Source organism: Pelobates fuscus, chromosome 8 (assembly GCF_036172605.1).
Source record: "Pelobates fuscus isolate aPelFus1 chromosome 8, aPelFus1.pri, whole genome shotgun sequence".
NCBI lineage: Eukaryota > Metazoa > Chordata > Amphibia > Anura > Pelobatidae > Pelobates > Pelobates fuscus.
In genome coordinates, this window is record NC_086324.1 from 121,466,770 (window position 1) to 121,482,570 (window position 15,801).

The following is a 15,801-nucleotide window of genomic DNA, read 5'->3' on the forward strand; positions in this document are numbered from 1 at the left end:
CAGCATTTAAATTCTAAAGAAGGGGGAGCTTCTTGTCCAGAATCCTAAGGAACATCCCACTTGTAAGTACTGCCACTATACTAAGAAAAAAGGAATTTACGGTAAGTAAAATTACTGTTTTTTTTTTTTCTGCTGGCTATTGTGCAGCAAATTAAAAATACATAAAAAAAATTATAAACATTAAAATAAAAGGCAACAAGGGACCATGAAGTACCCCTATTTACCTGTGGGGATGATGAGTGTTTTGCATTACTTGCATATACATCGATTGTATTTCATTTTACCAGCAAGGACATATTGGGATTTCTGTAATTTTCACATATGTTCAATACAGTGAGGAAATACAAAGTAAAACGCATCCACTATTAGCAGGTACCTAAAGCAAGATTGTGTAAATGAGATTAGAGGAAGTGTCATGGTAACAACTATAAACAAAGTACGGTATGTCTTAAGCAGGGCCGCCATCAGGGGGTGACAACCGTGACAGTTGTCACGGGCCCGGCGGCCCTGGGGGGCCCGGTCGCCCGGGCCCCACGTGGAGCGGCGAAACTGCCGCAGGTGCATTTGCACTGGGGCCCATCAGGTGGCCCAAGCATTTAGGGCCACCCGTTGGGCCCTATATCTTCAGGGGCCCGGTCAGCGCTGCGGCCGGGTAATTGCGCGACCGGGCCCCTTTAAAAAAAATTGCGGCTACACCGCAAGTGCTGCTGGGAGGAAGTGACGGCCGGTCACTTCCTCCCAGCTAACTCCGCGCGGGGGGAGAGGAGAGGAGAGGAGAGGAGAGGAGAGGAGAGGAGAGGAGAGGAGAGGAGAGGAGAGGAGAGGAGAGGAGAGGAGAGGAGAGGAGAGGAGAGGAGAGGAGTTGAGATGAGTTGAGATGAGAGGACACCAGAGGCATCCACTCCCATCATCCCCAGCCACCCTCCTGCAACTTAAAGGTAAGATGAGGGTGGCTGGTAAATGAGGTGTGTGTATATGTATATGTATGTGTCTGCATGTATGTGTCTGCATGTATGTATGTCTGTGTGTATGTATATGTATGTATGTCTGTGTATATGTATGTGTCTGCATGTATGTATGTATGTCAGTATGTATGTCTGTGTGTATGTGTATGTGTCTGCATGTATGTATGTCAGTATGTATGTCTGTGTGTGTGTATATGTATGTGTCTGCATGTATGTATGTATGTCAGTATGTATGTCTGTGTGTGTATATGTATATGTATGTGTCTGCATGTATGCATGTCTGTGTGTATGTATATGTATGTGTCTGCATGTATGTATGTATGTATGTCAGTGTGTATGTATATGTATGTGTCTGCATGTATGTATGTGTGTATGTATATGTATGTATGTCAGTATGTATGTATGTGTGTGTGTATATGTATATGTATGTCTGCATGTATGTATGTCTGTGTGTATGTATATTTATGTGTCTGCATGTATGTATGTATGTATATGTATGTGTCTGCATGTATGTATGTGTGTATGTATATGTATGTGTCTGCATGTATGTATGTATGTCAGTATGTATGTATGTCTGTGTGTGTATATGTATATGTATGTGTCTGCATGTATGTATGTATGTATGTATGCCAGTATGTATGTCTGTGTGTGTATATGTCAGTCTGTATATAAGGACCTAACTAATCCTGTATTGTTTATGCAAGCAGGACATAGGTTGTTCATGATACATAATAAGAGACTCTTAACACTGTTGGGACTGAAATATTTACTCAAGTGATTATCTTATGGACTTTTATATTTATATGGTTTGAGAGACTGAGAAGCAATGTATCTGCTGTTCCCTATATGTCTTTAACGATTTGCATACTTGGGTATAGGAAAAGTATAATTCATATCGGCACTTTATATTTATATTTATTTTTATTCATTGTTATTTAACTTTTTAAGCTCCCGGATACCCACATTTACTGTGTACTGTTTGCAAGTTTTTATAGGATTTGGTGAACTCTTATTCTTCCAGTTTTAGAGCTTAAATACTGTCCCTCTGTCTTATTCCCTCTTTTCCACTTCCTGCTACACTCACTCTGTAAATATCAGGATTATATATCCAGTATGTATATATATATGTCTAAATGTATGTCTGTTTGTCAGTATGTATGTTTGTCTGTGTGTGTATGTCAGTATGCATGTATGTCTGTGTGTGTATGTCAGTATGCATGTATGTCTGTGTGTGTATGTCAGTATGTATATATGTGTGTGATGTATGTCTGTATGTGTGTCTGTGTGATGCATGTCTGTATGTATGTCTGTGTGATGTATGTGTATGTATGTCTGTGTGTATGTCTGTATGTGTGCGTGTATGTAAGTATGTATATATGTCTGTGTGTGTGTGTGTGTGTATGTCAGTATGTCTGTGTGTGTGTGTGTGTGTGTATGTCAGTATGTCTGTATGTGTGTGTGTATGTCAGTATGTATATATGTCTGTATGTATGTGTGTGTGTATGTCAGTATCTATGTATATATGTCTGTATGTATGTATGTATGTGTGTGTGTATGTCAGTATCTATGTATATATCTATCAGCATGAATGTCAGTACGCATGCATGTCTGTGTGTGTGTATGTCAGTATGTCTGTATATGTATATATCTATCTGTGTGTGTATGTATGTATATCAGTATGTATATCAGTATGTATGTATGTCAATATGTATGTATGTCAATATATATGTAAGTTTTTGTATGTATATATGTATGTTTGTATGTCAGTTTGTATGTATATCTGTTTTTCAGTATGTATGTATGTATGTCTATGTCAGTATGTGTGTGTATCTGTGTATGTGTCTAAACGTGTGTATGTCTGTTTCAGTATTTGTGTATCTTTCTGTGTGTGTGTCTGTGTCCTTTTGTGTCTGTGTGTATTCCTGTGGGCGGGATTTGGAGGCGGGGCTTGGAGGCAGGCACCGGGGCCCAGACCTTGAGCTTTGTTAGGGGCCCCACAATTTCTGATGGCGGCCCTGGTCTTAAGCACATGATGCATAAATGTTATGTGCCATATTCTATATCATTCAAGGTTAAAGGAAAGGCTCAAAATGTGTTGCTTAGAAATAAAGCAATTTAAGGATTTTCTGTGAGTCCCCAAGGTGAAACTCCAGAAGGCTTCTTCCTTGGGTAAAAGTGCGTTATACACATGTATTACAGACAGACAGACAGACAGACAGACAGACAGACAGACAGACAGACAGACAGACAGACAGACAGACAGACAGACAGACAGACAGACAGACAGACAGACAGACAGACAGACAGACAGACAGACAGACAGACAGACAGACAGACAGACAGACAGACAGACAGACAGACAGACAGACAGACAGACAGACAGACAGACAGACAGACAGACAGACAGACAGACAGACAGACAGACAGACAGACAGACAGACAGACAGACAGACAGACAGACAGACAGACAGACAGACAGACAGACAGACAGACAGACAGACAGACAGACAGACAGACAGACAGACAGACAGACAGACAGACAGACAGACAGACAGACAGACAGACAGACCTCTTTCAAGCTTTGTGATAATTATAACCCAAACTAATAAAACAGATTCATATTCATATTCCATTGCAATTCTAAGTCAAGTTTTAAAACCTTAATTTTTTTTTTTTAATAAATCGCTTATCAGGCTATTTCTTTTAACAATTCATTAGCTCTTGTACCATGCTATTTATTCAACTGTTACTGCATTCCTATTAATCTTTTTCCCCAGGTAATCTATGGTTTGAATTTAAAACTGATTTTCAAGTCTGCAGTTTAAAAAAAAAAAAAAAAAAAATTACAGCTATTTTTAGAAAAGTAATTTAGGCCATAGCAGGTTGTCAAAACAGAGCCAATGTAACCGCATACTTCTGTCTACTAGATCTAAACCCAAAGGGCCTAAAATGACAGGATCTTTGATTTTATAATGCATGAAATGTCACAAAAGGGTGTAAGTAAATTAGTACGAAAATATTTATTTTGCACATGTAGAACATTAAAGTTGTATTTATTATAGTAAAATATGTGACAAGAAAACAAACAAAAAAAAAATGTTTCAACCACACCAGATCTTTTTCAAGTTGAAAAAATAACCAGCAGGGACAAATCATCAATGTTTTTATTATAGCAAAATAATATTGCACGGAAGACCTATGGATGGATGGATAGAATATTTTCTATTAATGGAAAAAGGGGGGGCCAGGGGGGGGGGGGGGAAACTAATGCTCCACACTAATTAAAACTAATTTTACAAATTTCATACAGAATTCTGCTTTAATATAGAAATACACATTCATGGGGTTTCAATGTGAGGTATAAGCTTAGTTATGTTTGTAATGGCAGAAGTCATATAAACTATTTAAATACGCATATTTCTATCTAACTCAATTAGAGAAAGTTTGTTGCAAAAAATTGTTTACAGGTCAAACTGTGGCAGCTAAAATAAAACCACAAATTTAGCATCTAGCAGATACGCTTATATTGAACAGATATTCTGCTTATCTCAATATACATACCTGTGTAAGGGCACGGAGAATGCAACAATAATGATTTCCGTTCCTTACATAAGACATAAAAACTTTAGAATATGTGTGCCCAACATGTTCATCCAGCAACAAATCCCCGATAAGTTTTGGCGAACTTTGGTAAATTTTAAAATCAAACAAAACCAAAGGGAATGGGTAGGAAACCCCTACATCAAGCATGTCAAACTCAGTCTGGCACAGGCCACATAAACAAGGTTTACGTTTATGTGGGCTGCAAAAAAGAAATACCTTTAATTTTCATAGAAAAGTAGGTTTATTTTAAAAAGTGGGTACAAAGATAAGGGGAAAACGCTGTCTATACCTATAAAAGATTAGCAATACATAGTGAAGACCATAACAGACATGTACTATAAGACACGCTATCAGATACTCACAAGATGTAGATAAAGAATGCGCATTCAAAATACCACCGCCTACTCCTGTAGGGGGGGTTAAAGCTGGAACCACTGGGTGCATAAAATTCAAAGATCTGGAAACCAAAAGGAGAGCAGGAACAATCAGTATGGTGAAAATTTTATATATTTATTGGTAAAAAAGGCACTGGTTCAGTGCCTTTTTTTTTTTTACCAATAAATATATCAATATATTTCTAAACTGCCATCACTCCCTCATTTTGAAGCCCACCTACACAAATCTTATATCAAAACGTTCAGCTATCCCTGCTGCCACTAAACATGTCCACGGCTAAGCCATAGTCCTGATATTTTCACAATATGACCATTTGTTTGCAACTCACGCCGTCCACTGACATTCATTGAAACTATTCTAATTGAGCAATTCGGAGCAGTTTGTTTTTAACCGCTCTTCTCTGCCCTATTTGAAATCTATTGGTTCCTGTTGGCAGTTGGTGGAATGTTCGAGAGATTTGGAAGTTCTTCTCTGCCCTTGCTGTAGAGTGAGTGAACCACACTCCAACCTTTCCACAGTTACTCCAGCCACTCCACCCAGTTACTCCGCCCACTCCAGTTCTAGACTACTGGTGGAGGCAAGAACACTTCACACAATTTCCCCAGAAATTGTAGCTTTTCTAGTTTTTTCATATAATTCGTCCATTACCTCTGTTGGCATTTGTTTAGTAATTGCTTCGCTTTCTGGTATTGTTGGGCTTACATCAGTGTCTCCCAGATTAGAGGTCTCCTTTGGCATAGGTGAAAGATCTTCTTGGAGGCCCTGATTTCTTATTATCCATCTTAGGTGAATGAAAAACATTGATTGGTTTGTTTTTCCCTGATTACTATCCTAACAGTGTACCGTGAAATTCAGTTTTTTTTTGTTTTTTTTTAGCTTCTTCCCACTGGGTAACGCACAAGAACTTGCTATGAAAAGCAAATCAGTTGTTAGACTAACTACAAAATTGGATTAGCAATTGTAATCAGTCTAAATCAATATTCCTTCCTAAGCAACTTTCCTCCCATAGATCAACATAGATCGTAAATTATAATCAGAGATCAGTTCAAAGAAGCATTTGATCCTTTGCCAACAAACCCTAAACTGCTATGATTCATCTGCTAACCGTTATTTAGTAACCAAATCACTCACTATGTGTTATTTTAAGCTAGATACTCAGCTAGAGTTTGCTTTTTGCAACATTGTAATATATGTAAGTAGCAATGTAACAGTTTAACATTCCACAGTCTCTTTATACTAGTTGATTGATGTCCATTTACTTATCTGCCTCAGTGGATAAGGAGCTGGAACAATATTTTGGAGCAGTCCTTAGTATTTCTCTTGAGGATTACTTCTCAGTTTTGTTGCTCTGCTTCATTCAATGAAAGGATGGACATTTCATTTGGTTGATCTGCTTGATCATGAGCAATATATTCTGTTTGCTTGAGCATGGAATTGACTCGGCAATATACTTATATAGGGTCTCAGAACCCTCAGGTTATATTCCGACAAAGGCAAGTAATCTGCTCGCATTTTCAAGCTTAGCTCTCTCGATCATACTACCATACTTCGCTTCATGGTCGCTTCACCTGCTAGCTCCGTTCTCATTTATCGCCACACCTGCGCTCACGTGGACACGCCCGTACGCGTCCTACGTCATCACACACCGACCCAGGAATCTGTTTTTTATAGTAGAAGATACTTTTGCCCTCTGTCCTGTTTGTTGGGGTGTTAATATTTCACTCTGTGGTAGGATTGTACCATTGAGCACTTCTTGCAGGGCAGAGTAGCTCTGGGTTTCTGGTTCTTGGGGGTGGAATGCACACAAACAGAAGTGCACTACTTGTCAGAAGTTTATTATTTACACATGCAAGGAAAGGTTCCCATCTCTTCTTGTCATTCAGGTGAATTAAAAGAATATTTTGCTTCAAGCCTGATTTAAGATTAAATCTGCTTTACGTGAAAATTGGTCTTTAAAGGATCCTTCGCTCCCGGATGTTGTGCATAAATAACATATTTTTGCCTACAGGAAAAATGCTAATTTAAGAAGTATCCTTACTTACAAACAACCCACACATTGCTATATCCATTCTGTACAGACGGTGAATGTAAGCTCCGGGAGTTGCCTAAGGTGTGTCGCTTGTGAGCACCCAAGTAAAACTGACCGGTTGTGCACGATTTTTGCAATCAATTACATATACAACTATACATGTGATTTACAAAATATTCTGCCAGTGAGACTTATTTTGTAAGACTTTGTACGATTTATATTGGAAACAGTATGAATGAATTTAGCGAAAGGATTTGAGGCCATTGATCTTTAATACATTTGCCTTAAATTATGGAAAGTCTTACAAACTGCTGATGCATCACTTTTTAGAAGTTGGCCACCAGTTTGCTTCATTGAACTTTATTTGCATTTAACATGTTGTCGTGGTTATGGTGTTTTTTTGTTTTTTTTAAGGGTGGGGGGTTACTCTTCTGGATCAACAACATAAAGGAATGGATTTTAAAGGTTGAACTTGATGGCTTGAGTCTTTTTTTTTTCAACATAGACTACAATGTAATTATGTAACAAATGCCTTAAAAGCAGCTTCATCAAAGCGGAACAGTGGAATGATCGCAGTATGTCAACTCACATACCATGACGAATGTACACTTGACAGGGTAGTTTTAAAAACTAAAATACACCTGTCAGGATTCCAGTATGATCCAGCATGTAGAATTGCGTAACACAGAGGACTGATAGGTAACGTATAATGGACCTTAGAATGGCCGGACTAACGTACCAAAGAATAGTCGGGAATAGTCGAGATCAAGGGAAACAGAAAGAGACACAACGATAAGGAAAAGCCAAAGGTCAGGGATTCCAGAAAACAGGGAAGTCAAAAACAATGCCAGAGTCAAATAACCAGAATCAATAACACGCTCTCGGACAGCTACAAGGGAAACCACGACAGGGCAATGAGCAGGATTAGAACTGGGCCGAAATACCCCTCCTCTGGATCTGATCGTCTGTAATCGGCCTTTGACCCCAAAGGCAGTTACCAGGTTCCCATTTCCATAATTGCTGCTCAGCACAAACCCTCCTGTGGATTTGATTGCTGCTCGGCACAACTTTTCCTGTCAGAACAGTAAATTCCATTAATCACATTTTTAAACGCGGATGAATACGTGACAACACTGAAATACAGCCCCAAAACAACACAGAATTGAAGCAAAATGTCCTTTACCTAGTATCCACAAAAGGTTATGAAGGCAATTTGAGTGATATTCATTAGAAAAAATATACATGATGTATTGCCAGTAGCAAAAAAGAAACCTAAACCACTGAGCATTAGAAAGGAGAAAAAAAAAAGTATTGGTGTCATCTTTCATTATATTTTCTATATCTAGATGAATGTACTTATAGAGAAAGTTAATTGTCCATTGTCAATAATGAAGCATGATGGACAGTCCAAAAAATGAGTTGGAGAATGTGACGAAATCCACTTCGCCACTTGTTTTTGGAAGGGCCTGTGTGCCAGCCTCCTACCCTGGGACTATGGTCCCTGTGATAACCCATGTTCAACAGTACTGTTTCTGCCCCTTGGACTTTTAACTGGACCAGATTAAAACATGTGGCGGCAGCCATCTTAAATTGTCCAGCAGTGTTTTGTCGTCGAGTGTATGGAACTGTTATGGGCATGGGACCATGTGCCCGGTGGGGAAAAAATAAGACCAGGAAATTCCTGAACCGATCTGGGTGATTTTTGGATATGTTGTTCACCCAGATCGGGGCTTTGTGGGGATATGTTGTATTTTGGGGTACTTTTTGGGGTTTGTAAAAATGGTTTTTTTTTTTTTTTTTTTTAGTTAATTGAGTTAGCCCATTGTCTTTGATAATTGTATCACATGGAGAGGGGAGGGATTGTGTGCTGTAAGTGGGAGTGTCGGACATTGTTGTATTGTTCTGATTGGTTTGTGTCCTTTGTGTGCCTGTGTTCCCTCAGGTCCAGGGGGTGTGTCTCTGGCCTGAGGAATTGTATATAAGCAAACCTGTACCAATAAAGCCTCAGACTTCTACTCTTCATGAAGTCTTGGCTCATGTTTGGGGGATTGGATAACTACCTACACTCTGGGGATTGCTATAATCACTTTACTCCCCAGAGTATAATCACTAACTGTTGTAAGAGCTGTTCCTGTTCTCTGTACTAAGAGAGGTCTAGCTACTGGAAGCTGGATCCTGGTCTTGGGTCCAGAGTGGGTGGAAGACGGCCAGACCCCAACCAAGCTGTGGTGGTTTGTGGGGTCTGCTGTGGTTATGGTGTCTAGTGGAGTGCTTGGAGCCCTCGGGGGGAAGCACTAGGAGCATCCGTCAACGGAGGTACCCAGTCGGGGTGCCAGGCGATCCGTTACAGAGAATATGAATGAAGGCATTTACAGGACCTGGTGTACCTGTGGTGTGGTCATGTGTCTTACAGGACATTTCCCATATCCTTGTGTGCTAATGTCCACAGGTAAATAAATTCAAACGTGGATTTAGCTAATAAATAGTTGGGTACTTTCAATGGCTTTCCTAATAATTAGACTTAAACATCACTGAATTTGTTTTAGAAGATTTTCACATGCTTCATTGATTACAGTAGTTTAGCTATATGCAGCTATAGCTAAGGGCTTGTTTAACATCATTCCAAAAATAATACTTTTAGGTGTTAATGTTTTTTTGCCAACTTAGTCTATAATAATACAAATTAATTAGTTGCACTGGATATTTATTTTTTACTATTAGTAGAGAAAATATATAATATTCCTCGGTCTTAAATTGATTTCAAATGTGTTTTGTCTTTCAGTATGTAGAAGATAATCTGGCTGTGATGTCAATTGGCTTTTTGATTAACAGCCCCGATGATGCAATCATATGGCGAGGCCCCAAAAAGAATGGTTTGTATTTGTATGTTACCTGTTTAAATGATTCATAATATGTAAAAAAAAAAAATATATATATATATATATATATATATATATATATATATATATATATATACACACATTTTTTGAATGCAGTGGTAATTTTGTCGACTATTTTAAACTAAAACAAAACAAACATTTTTAAAACTAGATTATAAAACTAAAACAATTCAGATGACTGAAATACGACTAAAACCAAAATGGCTTTTTAGTCAAAAGACTATGACTAAAACTAAATTAAATTAAAATTTGCCGCCAAAATTAACTCTGCACAGAGGGGCTGTGGAAGGGGCAAAAGAGACAGTCCAGGACTTGGTAGAGAGATGCCTAGAAGGGGCTGGGTGGACACAAAGAGACACAGAGGGGCTGGGGAAGGAGCGGAAGAGACAGATCGAGGTTTTAACTAAACCCAATAGATTTAGTCGTGTTGACTAAAATCTACTCGAGATTTAGTCAACTAAAGCAAAAATAAAACTAAATTTGCCGCCAACATTTATACTGGTTGAATGTGACTTTGTATTAAAATAATGAAGTATTCGCTTTCAAAATTATAGTAGACTGTATAATCTGATTAGCAAGAAGCACGAATTTAAAACAGAGTTCAATTAGTTACATAGGCTGAAAAGAGACATGTCCATCAAGTTCAGCCTTGCTTATATTTTTCTACTTTAAATCTCATCTGCCATTTGATTGCCCAGTCCCCCAGTCTATCTAAATCCCTCTGCAGCAAAGTAATATCTTGCTCACATTGTATTACTTTACAGAGTTTTTGTGTCATCTGCAAACACTGAAATATGACTTTCAATGCTTTTTTCAAGATCATTTATAAACATGTTAAATAAAAGGGGTCCCAAAACAGAACCCTGAGGGACGCACTACTTGCCACCTCTGTCCAGCTTGAACATTTTCCATTAATGACAACTCTGTTCTCTATTTTTAAGCCAATGTTCTACCCAAGGACAAGGATTTTCATCTAGACCAATTTCTTTAACCCCTTAAAGGGACACTCCAGGCACCCAGACCACTTCTGCCCATTGGAGTGGTCTGGGTGCCAACTCCCACTACCCTTAACCCTGCAAGTGTAATTATTGCAGTTTTTTATAAACTGCAATAATTACCTTGCAGGGTTAAGTCCTCCCCTAGTGGCTGTCTATTAGACAGCCACTAGAGAGAACTTCCTGCTCTATAGCACAGGTTTTCTGTGCTAGAGCGTCGCTGGACGTCCTCACGCTGTGTGAGGACCTCCAGCGTCGCTCTATTCCCCATAGGGAAGCATTGAAATTCATTTTCAATGCTTTCCTATGGGGTGCGTAAATGCGCATGCGCGGCATTGCCGCGCATGCGCATTAGGTCTCCTCGGCCGGTGGGCGGGATCAGTCTCGCCCACCGGCCGACGTAAGCAGAAGGAGGAGCAGCAGGCAGCGACGTGGGACATGTCGCTGCCTCTGGTAAGTCACTGAAGGGGTTTTCACCCCTTCAGCAACTGGGGATTGGGGGGTGGGAGGGAGAGGGACCCTCCAGTGCCAGGAAAACGGATCGTTTTCCTGGCACTGGAGTTTCCCTTTAAGGACACATGACATGTGTGACATGTCATGATTCCCCTTTATTCCAGAAGTTTGGTCCTTAAGGGGTTAAGTTTGAACACTAATCTATTGTGTGGAACTGAATTTAAGCATGCCTTATTCAAACTTTTTTTTATGTGGATGTAATTTATTGCTTTCTAACTTTATCCAGATAAATATATATGTTACTGTTTAATGTAGAAAAAAAATATAATATATTAAACAAAATAAGTGATCGGCATCAAAGATTTTATGGAACTGCTTAGAATGAACACCTGATGTCTTCTTGTCTTCACACAGGTGCTCCCTTGCCCTAGATTCTGCCTCTCCCCTATAGTTATGTGTGTGTGTGTGTGTGTGTGTATATATGTAATGTAACGCAAAGCCTCCATAGCAAGCCAGTAACAAACCTCATGCTTATAAGTTGCATTAACAAAGAAACAGCTGTCCATGAGTGGTTCACTGGCTTTGCTCCTCTTCCTGAGTTGTTTCAAAGCTGTCCTATCCAGCAGACACATACTCTAAGGAATCCATGTATAAAGTGGAATTATGAGGCAAAAATCAGGTTCTTTGTTGGTCTCATTTGCATACTGTAACGGATCGCCTGGCACCCCGACTGGGTACCTCCGTTAATGGATGCTCCTAGCGTTTCCTGAGGACTCCAAGCACTGCAGCAGACACCACAACCACCGAAGCAGAGAAGCGTATAAATCCTCTCAAGCATATGAATGCTGTAGACAGTTGAATAGGAAACCATACGAATAGGTTTACACTCCTAGCATTTAAACTGGAACAGCATACAATAAATCCTCCCGCAATAATGAGACGACACTTCACTTTGAGGGTTAAGCAGGAACTCCCTGTACTGGCCCATACAGCCTCTTTTATTCCCAATCCCCAATCACATTACAGCCCGCAGGGTTTTGCAGAACAACCAATAAACACATTACAACTCATACAATGCAAGTACAGCGGCCAATCAGACATAATGGGACAATAGAAACACACCCAGCATGTTCCTCCCCTCTGCTTAGGAGATAATTGAGTCAATTACTGTATCTACTCAATTATCTCCAAGCTGAAAAGTTACACGTTTTTATACATTTTAATAACTCCCTGATCTTACATCACATATGGATAAAACTTATATTTCTGTGATCAGCATAACTTGGGGAGCAACATGTGTAAAAATCACATGAATCCGTCCAGGGGTTAAAAAGTTAGGTGAGGTCCCTTTATTATCCCATGCCAGCATGGCTTTACCTGGTCTGGCAGTGTCCCTGGGACAACGCCCTGCTGGAGAACAATGGAGCTGGGGGAGGGGAAGAGCCTCACCTTCCCAGGGATTCAAAGGGGAAGAAAAAGTGTCCAAAAAGTTTCCATGTGTCCGTACACTGTTTTTTAAAAGGGCCAGCAGCAGCAATATAAAAAACAACATGCTCAAATATAGTTCTTTAAACGTACCAATTTTCCAGGGGCCATAGTCAGCAGGTAGGAGGCAGGCAGCCAGGCCCCTCCAATGCCCAGTGGTGAGGCGGGTTCTGCCACACATACGCCTACCCAGAATCCCTTGCAGTAGTGAGAGCACTGTTAAAGTGGGATTTCTGTGAGAAAAGCCATAAGACTTGCTTGACTGGTGTGTGTATTTGTGTTTAGCAATGTATTATATATATATATATATATATATATATATATATATATATATATATATATATATATATAGTCCAGACTCTAACACTCAACCCCAAAAATGAAAAAATAGAAAAAATATTACCCGGGTGCCTCCAGGCCAATAGGTACACAAATTCAAACAGGAGCACTCACTTGGATTTTCCAATGCTGTATTAAAAAATATTATCAATCTACATCAAAGTTTCGACCCTTCAGGGTCTTTATCAAGATAATGACAGTGCACAAAATATACATATATATCAAATATTAACTATCAAACTTACCCCCATCTGTGTAAAGTGATTCCAATTCACCATCAAGTGAGAACCGCCGAAATGCGTGTGTGGTGACGTGGGCGCATGCGTGATGACGTACATACGTGTGTGCGTAATGACGTGCGCGGGAACGTGGTGACGTGACCGCGTGTAAACAACCAGTGACCATAGTAACCCAACGTGTCCCAGTGCTCATCGTGCTTCATGGAGGAGAAAAAATAAAATACAATGTAGCATAACAAAGGAGCAATAATTCAGTGGAGAGTTATCATCCCAAGGCTACAGGGTCACATAATTCACAGTAGAGGTGTACTAGTGTATGAACTATGTGAAAAAAGTGTAAGTGGACAGTGTGAATATGAGATGTGAAATAAAATAAACAATAGATGTAATGGAAAAAATATACATGTGAATAAATTCATTCACATTTATGTTTATTTTTTCCATTACATCTATTGTTTATTTTATTTCACATATCTCATATTCACACTGTCCACTTACACTTTTTTCACATAGTTCATACACTAGTACACCTCTACTGTGAATTACAGTTGCAAGAAAAAGTATGTGAACCCTTTAGAATGATATGGATTTCTGCACAAATTGGTCATAAAATGTGATCTGATCATCATCTAAGTCACAACAATAGACAATTACAGTCTGCTTAACCCCTTAAGGACCAAACTTCTGGAATAAAATGGAACCATGACATGTCACACACGTCATGTGTCCTTAAGGGGTTAAAGGGAATCTCCAGTGCCAGGAAAACAATCCGTTTTCCTGGCACTGGAGGTTCCCTCTCCCACCACCTCCCACTCCCCAGTTGCTGAAGGGGTAAAAACCCCTTCAGTCACTTACCTCAGGCAGCGACATGTCCCACGTTGCTGCCTGCTCCTCCCCCGCCGCTCCACCTTCTTCCTCCGTCGGCTGGTGGGCGAGACTGATCCCGCCCACCGGCCGAGGAGACCTAATGCGCGGCAATGCCGCGCATGCGCATTAGCGCACCCCATAGGAAAGCATTGAAAATTCATTTCAATGCTTCCCTATAGGGAATAGAGCGACGCTGGAGGTCCTCACACAGCGTGAGGACGTCCAGCGACGCTCTAGCATAGATAATCTGTGCTAGGGACCAGGAAGTTCCCTCTAGTGGCTGTCTAGTGGACAGCCACTAGGGGAGGACTTAACCCTGCAAGGTAATTATTGCAGTTTATAAAAAACTGCAATGATTACACTTGCAGGGTTAAGGGTAGTGGGAGTTGGCACCCAGACCACTCCAATGGGCAGAAGTGGTCTGGGTGCCTGGAGTGTCCCTTTTAACTAATAACACACAAAGAATGAAATGTTGCCATGTTTTTATTGAACACACCATGTAAACATTCACAGTGCAGGTGGAAAAAGTATGTGAACCCCTAGACTCATGACATCTCCAAGAGCTAATTGGAGTCCAATCAATGAGATGAGATTGGAGGTGTTGGTTACAGCTGCCCTGCCCTATAAATAAAAACACACCAGTTCTGGGTTTGCTTTTCACAAGAAGCATTGCCTGATGTGAATGATGGCTCACACAAAAGAGCTCTCAGAAGACCTACGATTAAGAATTATTGACTTGCATAAAGCTGGAAAGGGTCATAAAAGTACCTCCAAAAGCCCTGCTGTTCATCAGTCCACGGTAAGACAAATTGTCTATAAATGGAGAAAGTTCAGCACTGCTGCTACTCTCCCTAGGAGTGGCCGTCCTGTAAAGATGACTGCAAGAGCACAGCGCTGACTGCCCAATGAGGTGAAGAAGAATCCTAGAGTGTCAGCTAAAGACTTACAAAAGTCACTGGCAAATGCTAACATCCCTGTTAGCAAATCTACAATACATAAAACACTAAACAAGAATGGATTTCATGGGAGGATACCACAGAGGAAGCCACTGCTGTCCAAACAAAACACTGCTGCACGTTTACAGTTTGCACAAGAGCACCTGGATGTTCCACAGCAGTACTGGCAAAATATTCTGTGGACAGATGAAACCAAAGTTGAGTTGTTTGGAAGAAACACACAACACTATGTGTGGCGAAAAAGAGGCACAGCACACAACATCAAAACCTCATCCCAACTGTGAAGTATAGTGGTGGGGGCATCATGGTCTGGGGCTGCTTTGCTGTGTCAGGGCCTGGACGGATTGCTATCATCGAAGGAAAAATGAATTCCCAAGTTTATCAAGACATTTTGCAGGAGAACTTAAGGCCATCTGTCTACCAGCTGAAGCTCAACAGAAGATGGGTGTTGCAACAGGACAATGACCCAAAGCATAGAAGTAAATCAACAACAGAATGGCTTAAACAGAAGAAAATACGCCTTCTGAAGTGGCCCAGTCAGAGTCCTGACCTCAACCCGATTGAGATGCTGTGG

The 15,801-nt window shown here is 40.2% G+C and overlaps 1 protein-coding gene across 1 annotated transcript in view; it reads left to right on the plus strand.

Moving 5' to 3' along the window:
• Positions 1–15,801, plus strand: part of NUBP1 (NUBP iron-sulfur cluster assembly factor 1, cytosolic) — a 49,856-nt gene that overhangs the window by 20,624 nt on the left and 13,431 nt on the right. The window contains exon 6 of the mRNA XM_063430280.1: positions 9,776–9,866. Coding sequence (XP_063286350.1) covers positions 9,776–9,866 — 91 coding nt within the window. The remainder of the gene's footprint in view (positions 1–9,775; positions 9,867–15,801) is intronic.